The sequence below is a fragment of the Podarcis bocagei genome (genome assembly GCF_964188305.1).
Source record: "Podarcis bocagei genome assembly, chromosome: 3".
Lineage (NCBI taxonomy): Eukaryota > Metazoa > Chordata > Lepidosauria > Squamata > Lacertidae > Podarcis > Podarcis bocagei.
Window position 1 is genome coordinate 45,685,884 of NC_138127.1, and position 19,917 is coordinate 45,705,800.

A 19,917-nucleotide genomic window follows, 5' to 3' on the forward strand; every position below is an offset into this window, starting at 1 on the left:
TCTGGTGGCTGTAATGGCTGGTTACTATAATAACCACTGGGAAATAATAGAACAACATAATAGCAAGTTAAATAGCAACGGATTGAATACACATCTCGATTATGACAAAGCTGCTTCTGAGTTAACTGTCTGTGAGCTGTGTTTATTTTAACAGTTACAGCAAAAGAAAGTGGTAGAGAGTTACTTTCAACTAAACTAGCAACATCAGTTATATCCATGCACTTTCAGACATCGCTGTAAATTTAAACAGAGGGAGGGCCAACGGATGTGATTCTGTTCCTCATGCTAACATGCACATAAGAGAAATACAAAGAAAATACAAAATACAAATCTATAATGATGAAACAGCATTAAATCCATCTGTAAAACCAACAGAAAGAAAGACTATCCGACATTACTTCCCTGAAAATGCCTGGTTGCTAAACAAACTTTCAGAGCATGTGGCATCTGTATGCCTCCTCCTTCCCCGATTCTGTCCCTGGCGACTCAGCCAAAAGTAACTTCCTGGTCCAAAAGAATAGCTATACTCATATTATTTGGACTCTTGTATTTGTGACTTGATTTTGTATCTGATGTTACACCACCAGCCAGTTGAACCGTTACATCCATTTTTAAGGGTGGGGGAATATTAAAAATATGTAAAGTGATTTCTTTCCTATCATGTGCTCTGCTACTGAATATAATCACACAATCAAAATCCCACAATCACTGCAGTGTCAGGCTCATGAGAAGTAGCTTTAGAGCACAAATGTTAAGAAATTCCAATTTAAAAGCACAAATGGCATTTGACCTAATTCTTGCCAATGTTAACGCTGCCCTCAGGATTATGTATAGCATAAATAAATACAGACAGGAATCTGATAAAGCTTTAGAATCCTGACAAAATGTAAGCAGTGCGGAGTAATACAAAGAGGAAATTAATCTCAAGGGTTATTGTCAAAGGCTTAAATTCAACTAAACTTGGACAAAATGATCTTGAAGAGTCTTTTCTTCTTCATTATATGTAACATTACAAGATGGGTGAAAGGCCTGAGTTTTGAAATTTCAAATGAATAATTGTAATGATTTGTGGAAATATGTGCCAAACCTGGTAAGTATAAGTCTGAAAGAAAACGTGTACAAGCTGCTTTTTCATTGGTGCTTAACTCCTCAAAGGGATAATCATACAGTATTTATAATGGCTCTAACAAACACAGTTGGAGATGTGGTCTAGTCCTGTCAAGAATATATGGTCCTTTTGGCTTATGGCAATTCATGAAATTGAATAATTCACAGAATATGCTTTTCCTAGGAATCCTTTGGTTACCCAGTTTCATTATGTTTATGATATGGTTCACATAGAAGCCAGAGAGATGATTATTCACTTACTGAGAAGTGGGTGGGTGGTAATCAGTCCCAACTGGAAAAAGCCTAACCCTCCTACATTGGACGATTGGTTATTGAAACCAGGGGACATAGTTCAGATATGTAAGTTGTTAAATGTGGTTAGAATGTGAGAGGAAAAAGCATCACAATCCATTTATTGAGAAGTGGAGTCTTGTTTATTTATTACACCAGTAACTAAATACAGGGTATCAATCCATTTACTGTTGGGAACATTATAAAATTTAGCTGAAATTGCAAATAATAATGGAAAAGGACATTTTATTTCATTTTTATTATGGACTGAAGGACCAGTATTTCTTTTTATGTATCTTTTGGAAACTTGTACATTAACAAGTTAACATTGCAGGTCAAATGCCTGTCAGAATATAAATATCTTGGCCAATCAGCAAGGAGACTGGGGATTAAAAAAAAACCTCCCAGGTAAGGAGTTCTACTATATAAACATGATGAAAAGGAAGACCCTTTTCTTCATCCCAACAAGCATCTAATGTTGTATTATCACAATGTTGTATTACCACATCACAGCCATACCTTGAAATATCTCCCCACAAGTAGGAAAAGCAACCATGAACCTAAAGAAAGAAAAGAATGAATTATTTTAAGTTAACATCTGCTGAGATTCTGACAAGATTTAAGGACATGCTGAAAGGCTCAAAAAAAGCAGACAACATCAGCCCCATATCATGACTGTATTCATCAGATATCTCAGCCTCTCTCCAAGGACCGATTTGTTTGTTTCTGTGGTATCATACTAGCTGACCCAGCATGGGCCAGGGATAAACAAGTTTTAAGGAAATTGAAGGTGGCATTCCCCGTCCCATGATGCAAGATTATATCTTTGCATTTCTTTTGCATTAATATTTCCTCTGATCAAAACCCTTGTGCCAGTTTTGTTTTCTGGACTGAGAAAAGTGAGGAATGAAAGTGCACACTAAAGTTAACTGTAAAACACAGTCGTACCTTGGAAGTCGAAGGGAATCCGTTCCGGAAGTCCGTTCGACTTCCAAAACGTTTGGAAACTTCTGCAGTCAATTGGAAGTCCTGTCAGATGTTCAGCTTCCCAAAATAACCAGAACAGTCACTTCTGGGTTTGCAGTGTTCAGGAGCTGAAACGTTTGAGAACTAAGCTGTTCAAAAACCAAGGTATGATTGTACACAACTCTTATCTGCTTCAAATCTGTGCTTGAATTAAGTGGGACAGAGCTCTGGGAGGAATTCAACATAACCGTAAGAAGATTGCTCTGTCACTGAAAGCATTTCTGTTTGTCTGATGAAAGGATCTCCTCTCTCTCCTCTGCTGTGCACTGCTCTGGTGCTGCTACCGTGGCCTAACAGTTACTCCAATATGGGTGTGACATTAACATTCAGATGAGTGCCTCATCCTCTGTGCTGTTTCTATAGGACAGTTCAGTGCCGGTGTGTGTGTGGAGAAACAAAAGTCCATCTATGATAATCATACACAAACATGTTCCATTATGCTCCTTTCCCATAGGCACTGTTTCTGAACTGTACTTACCAATGTTTATTACTCACAGCTATTGTAAAGGGATGTAGATTTAGTATGCCAAAACTGTAGGGTAAAGGTAAAGGGACCCCTGACCATTACGTCCAGTCGTGGCTGACTGGGGTTGCGGCGCTCATCTCGCTTTATTGGCCGAGGGAGCCGGCGTACAGCTTCCGGGTCATGTGGCCAGCATGACTAAGCCGCTTCTGGAGAACCAGAGCAGCGCATGGAAACTCCGTTTACCTTCCCGCTGGAGCGGTACCTATTTATCTACTTGCACTTTGACGTGCTTTCGAACTGCTAGGTTGGCAGGAGCCAAAACTGTACAAGCCAATAGACAACTGAACAAGCAATTGACAGACGTTATACTTTACTGCCTGTTTTTGTACAAGTGTGCAAGGTCAAAGGATGTCAGGCGACGAGTTCTTACCTTTTTGTTCTCACTGTTGCATTTAGGTCCAACATATTCCGTTTCCACCTGGGTTTCGATTTTTGGCAGTCTGTATCCTGATTTCCAGCTCTTTCCTTCCATTGCTGGGAATTTAGTATTTACACATTTGCTTCCATTTTGTTTTGTTAGAAATGTCCTTTTGCGCATGTTTGCATATATTGCTGAATCAGACTTCTATTTCTTTGCCAGGTGTGATCTTAAAAAAGCCTGATGCCGTCAAAGCATAAATGATCCAGTGCTGCTTGCTATCAACGTTAGGAGTTTTATCTTCTAAATGCCTTTTGCCTGAATGGCTTTCCATTATCTCAGAACCAAAACAGAATGGTTGGTAACAACAAAGTTGCATTTGTTCATATTCTGTTAGGTTGACTGCTCATGAAAAAGGAATAGGGCTTTGTTATATTTATTTCAAACCAAGTCAACAAAGGCCTTCTCCATAAACACACATTTACTAAGCAATGAAAAGCCATATTTGGTAAAACACACCTACTTGTAGGTACTTTGTAACCATTTGCATAGCTGTTCAGAAAAGATAGAAGCTTTTTCTCCTCATCTGGCTAGCAGTGAAAAGTAAACAGGAAACCAAAGGTAAGGTATCTAAACTGTAAATTTCTCCCAAACCATTGTAAAAGTGAAGTGAGAACATTTGTTTGAATGGCTGCAATCTGCTACGCATGTTTACTGGGAAGTACATTTACCTCGGATCAATGGGATTCCTTCCCAGTAAACATTTATAAAAGTTGTATAAAACAGCATTTCCATTTATGGCCAAATGATGCGGCTGAAGCAAATAGAATTTATCATGTCAAGTAAGCTGGCAATTTTTAATGCATAAAGTCACACATTATGACAGTACACTTGAATGGCAGACCAGAATATCAGGGTAAATTGCTAATCTGAGTGAAGGTTTTCCCCCACACACAGACACAGGACCTCTTATGTGGATAATAACCAGCCAGTATCACAGAAACAGACTTCTGTGATTCTGCTTCATTCATGTTTGTGATTTACAACACTTTTATGGCTTTTGTTGAAGGAGTAAAAAAGTTTGCAGAACTAATATGGCACTGGCAAGATCCAGCTCTACAGCAAATCACCTTTTTAACTTACATTTATCAAGAGTAGAGGTGAAATAATTCAACAAACTTCATGATTATTAAGGTTACATAGATAAAGTTTAGTTTATTACGATGGTATCCAAATACAGAGCAGCTTTTTTCATGGTGTGATGTGCCAGGATGAATAAAATGAAACAATACCAATCAATTTAGATTGCAAAAAATGAAATACCCCCCTTTCAAATGAGGTGAACACTATTTTGAAATGAATTTAGTTTATTAATATGTAAAAAAATAAATCTACAAGAGCAACAGTGCAAACATTTCAGGACTTGCATGGCACAAAAAAATGAAAGTGAGTACAATCAGAGTTATTATACAAAAGGCCCACTCTTTCTTACAGCAGTGGTTGATGTGTACAGAACAATCAATAGAGTTAAAAACAGATTGCAGTTTAAGCAGGAAGTTGAACTACAGACAATTGGTTCTGTCCTGTATGGTCTTTCTATTTGAGGTGGTGAAGTTATCATTCCTTGTATCTGAAATTTAAAATGAAATAAAATTATGAGCTGCATATACTACTGGGCTCTAAAAAGAATTTAGCTGACATCTGTGCCTTATCTATATTATTTATGTATTATAGTTTAAGTCAGGGTGCAAATCCAAACTTGGGTCTCCAGCTGTTTTTGGAATACAGTTCCCATCATCCCTAACCACTGGTCCTGCTGGGGATGATGGGAATTGTAGTCCAAAAACAGCTGGAGACCCTAGTTTGGGAAATCCTGATCTAAGTAAGCACCAATACCAACAACACAGAATACTCTGGCAATTTATTATTATTATTATTAAGCATTTACACTTATTTACACAGATTTATTCATCCCAACTAAACCCGATGGCCATAATCAACAGCTAGTTACTTTCTTAATGCCCTTAATATCTATTATCTAAATCCTTGCTACCTTCTAGCTGCTGAGAGTACTAGGTGTCTTGATAAGACTTTGCATTATCCTTCCTTTATAGAATTTATGGTTACTAAAGTACTTTGCAAATCCCCAAGACCATTCATACACCGAATCAGTATATTCAGCCAAGATATAAGTGAGCCCTTTTAAAGCGCCTTTTGCTTCAGTCTTCACACCATATGACAGGCAAGCAGGCAAGTCTTTCATTAATGATACTTTCCTGTTTTGTCTGAACTGGGAAATGATAGTAAACGGCTTTCAAACAAATCAAGATATTAATCAGACTTCAACCACAGCTTCATATCCTGGCTTGTTCTAATGCCATTAGCCAGTTGGAAGGAAATGGGAAACAATAATTAATGGAAGACTTCCTGGTTTGTTCACTCACCCATGCAAAGAGAAGAGTGATGGACACTCAAATAGCTCATTCATATATTGCCTTATTAGTCTCAGATATGATTGTCCAATATGTTCCACAGAAAACTGAACTAGATGGTTTGATCAGGCAAGTCAATTCTTACATTGTTAAAGGATGCATTTTGACTACTGAGTTACAACCTCCTTCATGGTGATTTGTGGGGTGATTTAGCATGGTGGCATCTGCCCTTTGGAACACACTCCCACTGCATATCAGACAGGTGCCTTTATCCTGGTTGGTATCTGTTCTGGACATGAATAGATTTTATATAGAGCAGGGATGTCCAACAGATCTCCTCCATCCATCCCCGCCCCCTTGCCCCATCTTTTTAGATAGCTGAAGCAGAAATCTGAGTGTCTCAGTAGCGAACTCTTGGTGGTGAGTGCCTATTATTTTAGCTATTTGACCTAAGCTCTTAAATTAACGAATATTACCTCCCTAAAAAAAGCTCAGCAACATTGACCTGAACCCCAAGAAAAAGGGGTAGATCACGCCAGGTTTTAATCGTGTGAGTAGATCACAGTCTCTTGGAAGTTGGACATCCCTGATATAGAGAACTGTTATATATATATGCCATTTTATTGTAAATTACTTTGGCATTCCTCATGATAAATGATTCATAAATGAAATAAATGATAATAATAATTTAAATATCTGATGCAATCCAATCACCCTTTCCAACTTACAACCATGTCACAATAAAATATACAGATTAGCAGTAGTTCAAGCAGTGTTGGGTGTTTTTTTTAAGGATTACACTTACTGTCCACTCTGCATTGTCAGTCTTGGTACATCTTACATTCACTGGTAACCTAAGAACAAAGTCATTGTAGGAAAGGCCCTGTTCTTTGGACCATTTAAACTTGTTCATTGCATCCATGAAAGACAGGTTTTTGTATTGTTTTGGACTCTTGATAATGAATGGCCAAGTCCTGAATTAAAAGCAAAATGAAACAAAACCCACCATTATTACAATAATAGTACCAAGTATTTAGAATGCTGCCTCTCTGAAAGAAAAAATATTTTTATCTGCTGTGGTATTACTGTATTAATACCAGCAACAACAGAATGACTAATGCATATATTCTTGTCAATATTTATAATGAAAAGTTCCAATGAACCAACTTTGATGCAGGAAATACATCCCTTAACCAGGAAACCTGCACATGAGCCCCTGTCCAACCTATGGAAGAGGGAACCCTATAGAGCAGAGGTTTTCAACCTTTTTGAGTCCATGGCTCCCTTGACTGACTACATTGTTTCTAGGTCACCCCTGGGGGCCCAGGAGCCCAGTTATATCACCCCTTGCCTGCAGAGCTGGCAGCCTCTCACTCTTTTTTGAACACCCTCCCTTGTAGAATGTTCCTTCAACTTCCCTCTACTTTGCCCTCTTGCCTCTCCCCTCCCCTCTACTTGGGAGTCCTCTGGGCAGTCGCTGTTGCCACTCCTGGTCTTTGAGCTGCCCCTCCTGCCCCACATGGGCCTGGGAAGAGGATGTCCCCAGCCTTGGTGGCCCAATGGAGACTGGCCAACGGTGAATGTGAGGCTACTGCCTAACCTTGGGAGGCAGCAGGCGCTGCTGGGCCTGCATGGTGGAAAGGCTACCTTTCAGCACTGGGCACTCAGCTCCCAGTCGGGCCTTGCACACAGCAAGTGCAAGATAGGCTAGTGCACCACCTGTCTGCCCAGCCTCCCACTTGTCTGTCCATTCCCAACAGCAAGAGCTGGTGGACTAGCTGGCTGGGCTCCCTTGGCCAGCCTCAGAGGCACCAGGAGCTTGCAGCCAGGGCTGCTGCAACAAACAGCCTCACAAGCCTCTGGGAGGCAGAGACATGAGAGAGCATCAGAAGAGGGAGTGAAGGAAAGAGGGACAGAGGCCACCCCTGCCCATCCTTCAAGGCACCCCAAGGTGCCATGGCACACTGGTTGAAAACCACTGCTCTAGAGCATGTGAAGCATGGTGCATCTCACCCACACCTCCAAATTTTAATACGTTGATTATGTTAAGTATTATGTATCTTAAGGACTGCCTTCTCTCCCATGAGGCATATAACAATGAGTGATATATCAAATGCAATATATAGTTTTGCACCACCTCAGCCTATGAAACCACCTTGCTTACCTCACTGGTCTGTATATTTCTTTAACACCAATAAACTGAAGTTGTTCCATTATGTCTGGGATACTTGCACATCGGGTAAGATTTATTCTTGGATAATACAGAAGGTAGGATAGGCACATTTCATTTCTGGTGCTAAGACCACCCTAAAAATGTGAACAAATCAACAATACACACTTCAGGATTTTTTTCAGATCTCTTGGTACCTTTGTGGAGGCTTTATGAAGAATGTTTCCTAAAATTACTCCTCTTCTTATCAATAATCATAAGGAAATGCAGATAATATCCAAAGCAAGAGCAGCAAATAAAACTATAAACTGTACGAATGGCATCCAAGCCATTGTTAATTTGTTTGCTGACTGCGAAACTTTTATTCTTTTCTTACTGCAGCTGAAGTAAAACAGTAGATGGATTATTCATAACAGGTGCTGCCAGACAACTGCAAAAGGTTTTAAAAAATAAAGAAAATCTTTCTTCTAGAAGCCTTCCTGCTGTGTCATTTTTTCTGAACTAGGACTGTGTGTGCAAATTTCAGAAAGGTAGTGCTGACAGACAGTTCAGTCCTAGAATCTAAGCTTCTCTGCTTGTTCCCAAACCTGACTACTACTGCCCTCTGGTGTTACCTCTGTATATCCATCATGGTTGCTGCTGCTGCCACTATGTACATAAAACATTAAAATGATGGCAAGAAAAAGGAGTAGCAGTTAAGGATATAGGACACAGGGCATGTGGCAAAGCCCACTGCCCAAATAATCTTGTTCTCTGTACCCTCAAAGTAAAAGTTGGATTTTGTGGCCCAAACCCACAAGTAAATAACAGAGCCTTAATATGGTACATACAAGCTAACCAAAAAGTATGCTAAAGGGAGGTTAATATCTTATTTGCTGTGTAACTGCCATACAAATGACCCACACAGGTGAGTCTTATGTCCCAATTATGTAAAGAATAACCAATGGCAATGAGGTCATTGTAATATATAAAGCATTGTTCTTGAATATTAGATTGGGTCTATTATGGTACACTAAAATTATAGGCAGCAAAGAGGGCCAGATGCAATTTCTCTGGCATCAGAAGTAAATCTGCTTTATAAGTTTAATAGATCACCTACAGCAAAGCTCTAGCAGCCTTGCAGCTATCTGCCAAGAGTACCTAAATGCCTCAAAACAACATTTCCTGCAACATTTTTATCTGAAGACATTTTCATTCTGCCATGTCATAAAGTTTCTTACCCAAGTCATATGTGATCGATTTAGGGTACTGTAATGACATTCGGTGACCAGATTATCTCCCTGAAACACAACATTTAAGGCAAACACTGTTACAAATGATAATGTTTAAGTCATTTTTTGTGACTGTTTTAAAATATCTTAACAGCTTTGAGAATTTGAGTTTTAATATTTTGTTTTTTGAAAATGTAGAGGGTAGGCTGAAATTTTACTTTGTGCCACGTGGCATTTATATTTATCAGTAAAAGTGTATGTAACAATTAATTTGTTAAAAGGAACTGTAAAATACATTGTAACACAGATTCCAGTTTTCACTGTTTCTTAGAACCAAAATCTACAAGTAACACGATCACAAAAATCACACCTTTTTCTGGATTTGTAGTCAAATAGCAGCAATGCATTTCACTGCTGAATTACAGCATTCTCTCTTATAGCACAGTTTCTTTTCTTCAGTACCAAAACAGAAGCAGCAAAGACCATAGAAAGAAAGGTTTTGTTGCTATGAATATTTGGGATTTGGCTAGGAAGATAGTAGACCCATAGAGCCAACCCAGCCAATGAGAAGCAGAGTGGAGTGGCAAATCTCTCTCACTGGATCATGGGCAGAAATGAATTATTTAAGCCAGGAGGTAGCAACGCTTTTAGTTTGTAACTTCACCAGCAGGTTCATGTAAAACTCTAGAAAGTAGTTGCCCCTAATGAAGACAGAAAAGGCAAAATACTCTGCCCTGCTAAATTTAATTGTTCAGGGCCACTTTAGAATCATAGAGTTGGAAGAGACCACAAGGGCCATCGAGTCCAACCCCCTGCCAAGCAGGAAACTTTAGTCTGCCAGAAAAGCAAGACCAGTGATACTATTCTCAGAAAGGACATTCATAGGTAAGAATAAAATATTTTTTCTCTGATCAAGGGCAAGTTGCTGCATGCACCTTGCTTGCAAGCAATGTAGCAAAGTGGCATCTTTGGAAAAGCGTTCCTGAACAGCCAAGTTCAACTCTTCCCTGCACACCCACACCAAGGTCTTCACAATAATCCTGAGAGATAGTGACTGACCCAGTGTCAGCCAGTGAGCTTCAGGTATACTTCCTTGGGTTTTGGTCCCATGGAACCCAACATAACTTACTTCTGTGTAAACGTGGAAAGGATTGGCCTGCTCAGCTGCACACTTTCTTGGGAGTAAGGGTCATAAAACTCAATGGAAGTTATATCTAAGTAGACATGCAAGGGATTGTGTTGGTAACACAGCAGGCTGCGCCTTGGAACCAGTAAGTCTGCTATGTTCCTGCAATCTGACTGGGGGCAAACGAGGCACAACTGGGTTAGGGATAGAGATGAGTTGCGCCTCTCATATGGATGGATTCTGTTCTCAGTGGCATCCAATGAATGATAGGCCCCTCTTATACATTACTGTGGAAGCATACCATGGCCTGAGAAAGATAGAAACTGGGACATCAAATGCATATGTTAAGTGGGCCTGTGAGGCATATGTGGCTGAGAGCTCATTCAAATGTACTTGCGTACAGCCAGTCCAGTCACCACCACACAAAGGATTAAACATTTTGTAGGTCACTGCAGATACTTCTAAATATTCATTTGCAATAGTGTGGGGAAAGCTTAATACTGTAGTAGCAGAACAAAACAGCTGCCCAAAGCAGGCAGATAACTTTTGGAGGATTATAAAGTGGCCAGCACATGCCCAGTGGTCCTGTTTATGAATCTTAATACTGTTATTATTGGGGACAATAATGACAACACTTCTCAATCAATGACACTAGGGTCATCTATATCAGTGTTTCCCAAACGTTTTTGGGCAACGGCACACCTGTTTACCGGAAAAAAATCTCGCGGCACACCACCATTAAAGCCCCGCCCCCGTGACGTCAGCGCGCAGCGTCACGCCGGGAGGGACGCACAAAAGTGAAAGTTTTTTCCCTCCCCCTTGCCGGGGTGGGAGGAGGCAGCAGAGCGAGGGACTGAGGGGCGGCGGCAGCTGAGGCGGCGGCGGCTGCGATAGCGGGCGGAGGAGGGGGCGGCGGCGGCGGGGCTTGAGATCATTGTTGTTGTTATGGCTGCTGCTGCTGCTGCTGCTGCTAGGGGATCCGGGGACGTGAGCAGGCCTGGCCCGACCCGGGTTGAAGGAGGACAAGCCGGCAGCGCGCCAAGTGAGTTCGGTTGCGCGCGACGGCCCCCGCTCCCCCCACCCCCGCCGGATCCTCGCCGCCGCCGCCTCTCGCCCGCCTCCCTCCCACGGCACACCAGCCGATGTCTCACGGCACAGTAGTGTGCCGCGGAACACCGGTTGGGAAACACTGATCTATATGCCACTGCATGCATCTCTCTTTTGATATCTCTTTTGTTATTTAGTAGTCTATTTGGGAGCTTAGAAACAAGTTGACTATTTGAAGTAATATTTGATCTCCCCACAATAATAAAGTTGCTACAGGCAGCAAATTTTCCATGTTTGCAAATGCATAACAGTATTTGTCATGACTAGCCATCCTCAGAGCCCTGAGGTCTATCAGACAGGCTGCAACTGACAAATGCTGACAGATTTATATGATGAGGAGCCTTTCAGTCTCAAGTTTCTGCAACAAATATTTAACTCTTATGGCAACCCCAAGTTCTTATCAGTAACAAAAACAGCAACAGCCCAAAGGAAAAGCTTATCTTAAACAGAACATCAGTTTAGAATGAAAGGCTGTGAACAGAGAATTAGGAATTGGGGGGAAAACAGGAGCTTGAAAATGATTCATGCAAGTAAACATTAGGTTCATTGGAATATGAAGTAATAACTTTTACTGATAAGCCACAGCACAAGATGTGCAAATGTATGTAATTGTAGCCTAATTACCCTTCTTTAACAAGACATGCTGATTTGGGGTGGGGCCATGATGGGGGAGAGAAGTGAGGAGGAGGGGCGCTTAACCTGTCATTTCTCTACTCCAAATGGAAGCTTCTCTTTCCCTTCCCCCATCCCTGCATGGAACAAAATGTGTGTTTTGCAATGGCAAACATGAACTTTTGGTCCATGCTGTTGAGGGGGAAAAATGGGGGACAGCTCAGCTTGGAGAAATGGCAAAAGTATTATTAAATGAAAGAAGCATTGATTCCTACTGGCAAGATGGTCCTTTCTTCTTTCAGATACTGAAACTCCTGGAAGTTGAAGTCAAACTCATCATCATAGGCCAGAAGTTCCTGCTCGTCACCCTTGCGGAAATGACGCATCCTTATACCTCTACCAGCAAGGTGTGCATGGAGGAGCACTGCAAACACATTAATTCCACTTGGCCTCTCAGCATCCAGGGCCTGAAAAGGACCAGTGAAACTTATCAGATTACCACAGAGAGTGAGAGGACATTCAGTATTAGAAGAGCATATAGACTGCATTGTAATATGCTTACAAAAGCCATTATCCCCTCACCACACACACACACACACACACAGACACACACACAGAAACTGTAGACAGAATGTTAAAATTATTCCTGCACACATAAGAATTTATTCCTTTTCAAAATAATAGTTTTAAGGCAGAGACAGTCCTACAAAAGGGAAAAAGAAAGAATCCTTTAAAAAAACCTCACAGCAGAAACCATGGAAGCATGTGTAGATTTATAGAGCAGTAATTCAAGTTGTCAACTTAGTCACTGTCCTATGATGGCTGACCAGCAGAACAGACTTTTGAGCTGCTTTTGCTTTCCTTAAAACACTCAGACATTTGCAAGGTGGGGAGGGGGAGTTTTGGGAGCTAGAAAATTAAGCAAAATCAGTCTTGAATCACCTCAACTATTCCTGCTTTGTAAGTTCTCACATCCCATCTCCTTAACAGCCCTTCCAGACCAGTCTATTCCCTCCCTCCATGAGTTTCCAAACACAATATTATTCAGTATTTTAAATAGCATTGTTCATTCATTGTTTAGCATATGTGCCATTTATTCAAAGTGGAACTCTCTTCCCCAAGAAAACAGCAAAGCACTGTCAATATTTTGAACAGAATATATTTGCCCAGCTGCTAGAAAACTGGTAACAAAGCACTACAGGATGAAAGTCAGCGTTATTAACTGTAGGTCAGTTTTAAAGCACATTCTGTGAAGATCAGCAGGAAAAGAAAAATAAAGATCAAGTATTTCTTTCACTATTTCCTGTTCTATTTTCATTTGATTTCATTTAACAACTTGCATGCTGCTGTCAGGGATCCAAAGAAATGGTATATGTGCCCGAGAGTTAACTTGGATTCAGGAGTTTGACTTTTTGCTTCCTCGTTACAACTGCTGAAGAGACAGGTCAATTTTAATTACAGTGCAAAGGGTTTTTCAGCAGAGAAAAATGAAGTTAAAAGGCTGCGCTACACGTGCAGTTCTGTCTCATGTGCACACAAACCATCTTTTGATCCAGGACCTACTGTATTGCAAATGTCTGTATAGTAATGACTGTATCAATACCCACTAGTTCCTTCAGAAGAAAGCAATTCAAATGTGCTATTTTCAGATAATGCAAAGAATGACAATGAATTGAGCAAGGCAGGAGACATACTTCCTCTAGGCATTCCAAAGTGCAGTGACCCTCTGATGTGAATTCTGGCATGCCCGGTGGGATGTTGTGGAAGAGGCTGACCCAGAGACCTGCTTCAATAACTCCAGCGTCGTAGCTCCTTAAATCTGGGGTGTAAAATAGCCTCAGCCCAGAGTTATCTATCATTCCTGAGAACAAAAGAGCAATTGTCAGAAGCAGCCATAAATCAACGTAAAGTATCCTATCGGGTTTTTTTAAGTCGCTTTGGGACCCACTTGTCAAGTTTATGCAAGAAAGTAACACAAGGGAGAAGTTGTGCTTAAGACCGGTCAAAGGGGGGTCACAAAAACTGGGAAAGCTGTAAATAAGGTATTGTCACAAGAAAGTGGTTAATTAGAGCAAGCTGACTTCTGTACTTTTCTGACCTGAACAAAAAAAAATGTACGCATCTGTGTTCCTTGTAAGGCCTTTCCAAATAGCCACTCTAGCACAATAAACACATAGTTATCACTCCGTTGTTGTGGGGTATCATCTAAGTGTCTCTCTACACCACCTGCACCAAGGAAGCACATCTGAACTGACATGCACTTAAGATGCAGTATTCATCAAGGGGGTGGAATGGATCCTTCTGTAATGATCTGGAGTGCTATCAGGGATATTTATTTGATAGTATTTGGTAAGACTGATCATGAGCAACTCTTTTCTGTCCCATGTTCTCTCCATTTTGTGATGTTTTTTAAATTTTATTTATTCCTTCTCATATCCAACATATATATATATATATATATATATATATATATATATGCAGGTTTTGGTGTCTTCGGGTGTCTTCCCGTGTAAGAGTTGGGGTGTCTAGGCGACGTTTCGACGAGGTCTCACTCGTCATCTTCAGGCTGGTGCTTTCGGCTTCTTGTTACTAGAACAGAGCAGGATCTCAGTGTTTGAGTTCCTATAAATACTGTTGAGGGGGTGTGGTGTATAGCCTCCAACGTTCTGGGCAGAGAGGGAGTTCCCAGGTTAGTGTGCCTTTTCTTCTTTTGTTCCTTAATTACTTGAGGGATATCTTGAGTGATTTCTTGAGTGATATTCTGAGTACCACTTAGGAGGGTCATTAGGTGTGGATTAGTTGCTAAAGCTTTCGTGTCTTGACCTCTTGAGCTTGTGAAAAGTTTTTCTGAGAAGATGGCTGTACTGCACTTAGTTGTGCTCTGGCTTGGCTTCGTGTATAGGGGCGAGCTGTGGTTTTGTGCCCTGTGCCAGTCAGATCTGTGTAGGGATTGCAGGGGGGTGCAGCATCCGGAGGTGCCACTATGGTTTGGCTACTGGATGGTGTCTGTACTTTATCTGTGGAGAGGGTCTGGGTTTGGGTCTGGTGTGGTTGATTGGAGATGGCGTTCTGTGTGTCTCTGGTTCTGGTGTCGGTTTTTGTGGGGAGGGCTAATTTCCAGATGTCTGGCAGGCGGGACGTGTCGTCACGCTTGTTCATGTTGTGAGGGTGTTTCTCTATCTCGATGGCTTCCATGATTATTCTCTTGTGGTGATGTTCCATGTTAAAGAGCAATTTGGAATCTGCAAAATTAATTTCGTGTCCTGTTTCTTTCATGTGTTGGTAAAGAGAGGAAGTTTTTTCTTCTTTTTTGACGGCATTCTTGTGTTCTGCGATACGTGCATGAAAGAAACAGGACACGAAATTAATTTTGCAGATTCCAAATTGCTCTTTAACATGGAACATCACCACAAGAGAATAATCATGGAAGCCATCGAGATAGAGAAACACCCTCACAACATGAACAAGCGTGACGACACGTCCCGCCTGCCAGACATCTGGAAATTAGCCCTCCCCACAAAAACCGACACCAGAACCAGAGACACACAGAACGCCATCTCCAATCAACCACACCAGACCCAAACCCAGACCCTCTCCACAGATAAAGTACAGACACCATCCAGTAGCCAAACCATAGTGGCACCTCCGGATGCTGCACCCCCCTGCAATCCCTACACAGATCTGACTGGCACAGGGCACAAAACCACAGCTCGCCCCTATACACGAAGCCAAGCCAGAGCACAACTAAGTGCAGTACAGCCATCTTCTCAGAAAAACTTTTCACAAGCTCAAGAGGTCAAGACACGAAAGCTTTAGCAACTAATCCACACCTAATGACCCTCCTAAGTGGTACTCAGAATATCACTCAAGAAATCACTCAAGATATCCCTCAAGTAATTAAGGAACAAAAGAAGAAAAGGCACACTAACCTGGGAACTCCCTCTCTGCCCAGAACGTTGGAGGCTATACACCACACCCCCTCAACAGTATTTATAGGAACTCAAACACTGAGATCCTGCTCTGTTCTAGTAACAAGAAGCCGAAAGCACCAGCCTGAAGATGACGAGTGAGACCTCGTCGAAACGTCGCCTAGACACCCCAACTCTTACACGGGAAGACACCCGAAGACACCAAAACCTGCATTCCTGTACCCGTGAAAATCTACGAAAGCAAATATATATATATATATATATATATATATATATATATATATATATGAGGGACGCGGGTGGCGCTGTGGGTAAAAGCCTCAGCGCCTGCCGATCGAAAGGTTGGCGGTTCGAATCCCCGCGGCGGGGTGCGCTCCCGCTGCTCGGTCCCAGCGCCTGCCAACCTAGCAGTTCGAAAGCACCCCTGGGTGCAAGTAGATAAATAGGTACCGCTTACCAGCGGGAAGGTAAACGGCGTTCCGTGTGCTGCGCTGGCTCGCCAGATGCAGCTTTGTCACGCTGGCCACGTGACCCGGAAGTGTCTCCGGACAGCGCTGGCCCACGGCCGATAAAGTGAGATGGGCGCACAAACCCCAGAGTCTGTCAAGACTGGCCCTTTCGGGCAGGGGTACCTTTACCTTTTATATATATATATATATATATATATATATATATATATATATATATATATATATATATGCAGGTTTTGTTGTCTTCGGGTGTCTTCCCGTGTAAGAGTTGGGGTGTCTAGGCGACGTTTCGACGAGGTCTCACTCGTCATCTTCAGGCTGGTGCTTTCGGCTTCTTGTTACTGGAACAGAGCAGGATCTCAGTGTTCAAACACTGAGATCCTGCTCTGTTCCAGTAACAAGAAGCCGAAAGCACCAGCCTGAAGATGACGAGTGAGACCTCGTCGAAACGTCGCCTAGACACCCCAACTCTTACACGGGAAGACACCCGAAGACAACAAAACCTGCATTCCTGTACCCGTGAAAATCTACGAAAGCAAATATATATATATATATATATATATATATATATATATATATATATATATATTATAATATATTATATATAACAGCACATATAAAGCGGTGGGTGGTGGACAAAGGTAAGTCAGGATCTTGGGGTGATTTCTGGTAGATCAGCAAAACTTTTTGAATCCCAATTGTTTAACAATAGCAACACTAACAACGCTAACATACTTTAAAAAAAGAAAAAAGATAGCTTGCCAAAACAAATATTTTCTTCCCTGAGTGGAGAAATCAGGACTTGATTGGTATGTAAAAGGATTGTAAGAACAGTTCTGGTCCTAAAAAGAAATTATTTGGCTGAACATGTTTAATTTAATGATAATAATGTGCCAATTAAGGCATCCTGGTCCTAAATTCTAAGCGTACAGAAGTTTGCCTGTGCCATCATTTTGATCTGAGTCTAGTTTGGGAATCTTAAAATTATGCTTAAATAAACGTAGCTCCATCATGAGTGAAGTTTACCTTTTCCCTGATACATAGGACCGTAAGTACGGGCTTTTGTTTTCTGTTAAGCTATTGTTTAATTTGCTATACTCAGTAAAAGTTAGGACTGGAGTCCAGGTCCCACTTCTTTCAATATTAACAGCCTTTGATGAACTATATCTATAAAAAAGGGGGGACTGTCCGATAAAATTGTGATTTTAAAGGAATAACAAAATTAACAAATCAGCAACGCTAGGAGACAGAAGCAATCATTTTGTCTATGGTGAGCTGATTTCAACAAATCTCTGCAGTGTTTTTCCACTTTCGTAATATGACAGGACAGACAGTAAAGTGTAGTTGGCTATCAGCATCACTGCATGTCTTATCACAGTTTCTCTTATGAAATATCTTATCTTTACTGGTCCAGACAGCCCTTTCTTATTAATATGAATCTTTTAAAATCTAAGACTTTAAAGTTTTTAAGTGGCTAATTGTTGTTTGGATTTTTCTTGTCTTTTCACATGCTACGAGCTGTTTTGAGTGGAGCTAATCTCTCACAGCCACTGTGCATGAGAGTCAGCCAGACAGCCAGTCTCGGAGTAAATCCCTCCCTCCTCAGTCAAGTAGGTCCTTGTAGTATCAAGATAGTATCTGCAAGGTCCTTGTTACCCTAGACAGGCGGGTCAAGTTGGAAGTGTGGAAAACCCAGTTGCACAACACACCCAGACAGGTGAGGAAGCATTTGTTTTGGAAAGGAAAACTACTCAGCACATTCTCAGAGGCAGTCAGACTATGTCCCAGAATTTCTGTAAATCAACATTTACAAAAACTGATGGAACTTGAAAAGCTTCCAAACTTGGCTATAAGTCACCTAGAGGCTGCCTTGTTTGGGTGACTGATGCAATAAATAAACAATTGTATTATTTCCTCTCCCCCCCCCCATATGTTGATAACTAAAACAGTACAGCTTCAAAATCTCATTCAAATGTTGATCTGTAAAAAGTCAAAACGACTTTGATGCCATGCAAAAATATTACCACCCATCACATCTTTAAGAGATTGAGCACTAAAAGATGTGCATGGTTCCCCATTTTTTTGTGTGAAAAGGTTTATCCTTTGGAAATTCAGATTAAGTTGTGCAGTGCAAAAACTGATACACTAGCTAGTTTAAACACCGTCAAGTGTCCTATGTGTAGATACCTTAAGGCTTGAACTTATCAACATCTGTGCACAGATGAAGCACCATGTGAATCAGATATATATGTATACCTGACTACGCTGTATTGCAGAATTGACCACTAGAGCTCTATTGACCATACGTAATAGCTCCAAAAAGAAGAGCTGCAGTTTCACATAAATACTGTACCTGGAAGTACAGCATATACTTTGTACTGAAGCATATGTCAATCTGTGCTTCCAAGTACAGTATTTCAAACATTGCGTTCTCCATGTGAATATGGGCAAGAGCTAGGACAAGCCCAGGATGTTCACAAAGAAGATTATCATCAGCACTGACACTTTAAGAAAAAGTGGGATTTCATTCCCTGTTAGCTGTTTCATTTACTGGGATGAGCAGGCTAGGAAGCATATACATTTGGCATATTTTACTAATTTAGAAAGTTAAAAAGTAGTTAAGAAACATACCCTCCATATATGATGGGTTGTCGTAATGGACTTCCATAAGCACATACTGAGGATCTGATGCTGTCCCGATAGATAAGCCAACATGAGGAGGATATGTAAAGCCCTAGAATTTGAAACATGCAAACACAATTAACCAGGTTCTACCAAAAGTTCTAATAATTTAGTTTGGAATGTATTTCAACCTCATATGTCAACTAGAGAAAATGGCAGATCCCTTAGGACTGACACTTACCAGAAATTGCTGATACTAAATATGTAAGCATGCAGTAATTTGGGGTGTACATTTTGTGTATATTTCATATTTCTTTACTATACATACATTTGCTCCCATCATTCTACCAAAGGGGAAAACTGGTACTGATCCTTGGACCTTGTTTATCTCCTTTCCTTATCTTTTGTTGGCCAAAGTGTAATGAAGGTATATCACTATCAGGCACTATAAGAACAAGCCTAGGATCAGTGTACTGTATACCAAATTCATAGATTTATAGTCTGCCTTTCAATGCATACAAAGATTTCAATGCATTTTAAAGAACAGCTAAAATTCTTCAAGCACATCACATTAATCAATTAAAAAATGCAGTCTACAGTAAAAACACTTGTCAGTTTTCCTAAAAACACCAGCAATGATCAAGTCACATATATTCCACTAAGGAGAGAGCTCCAATTGAGAAGGCCCTGCCCTTGCTCTCTGCTAATCTAACTACTTACTGGTAGACTAGAAAAGAGGACCTCAGAGCCTGATCCAATTGTTCAGGCACCTTGAATTGAGATGCCTAGAAAAGACTAGGCAGCCAATGTAACCAAAACATAGTAAGTTGGATATGATCTGAACAGCTAGCTGCCCCAAGCCTATAAGCTTCTGCACCATATGCAGTTTCTGAACTATCTTCAAGGACAGCTCATGTACAGCATAATATA

The 19,917-nt window shown here is 41.0% G+C and overlaps 1 protein-coding gene across 1 annotated transcript in view; it reads right to left on the bottom strand.

The window, feature by feature from the left end:
• Positions 1-4,657: 4,657 nt before the first annotated feature.
• Positions 4,658-19,917, bottom strand: part of MOXD1 (monooxygenase DBH like 1) — a 36,507-nt gene continuing 21,247 nt past the window's right edge. Inside the window, exons 6-12 of the mRNA XM_081187141.1 lie at positions 18,997-19,099; positions 13,661-13,827; positions 12,242-12,433; positions 9,131-9,190; positions 7,905-8,047; positions 6,546-6,714; positions 4,658-4,938 (exon numbers count right to left, since the gene is read on the bottom strand). Coding sequence (XP_081043267.1) covers positions 4,774-4,938; positions 6,546-6,714; positions 7,905-8,047; positions 9,131-9,190; positions 12,242-12,433; positions 13,661-13,827; positions 18,997-19,099 — 999 coding nt within the window. The 3' untranslated portion in view covers positions 4,658-4,773. The remainder of the gene's footprint in view (positions 4,939-6,545; positions 6,715-7,904; positions 8,048-9,130; positions 9,191-12,241; positions 12,434-13,660; positions 13,828-18,996; positions 19,100-19,917) is intronic.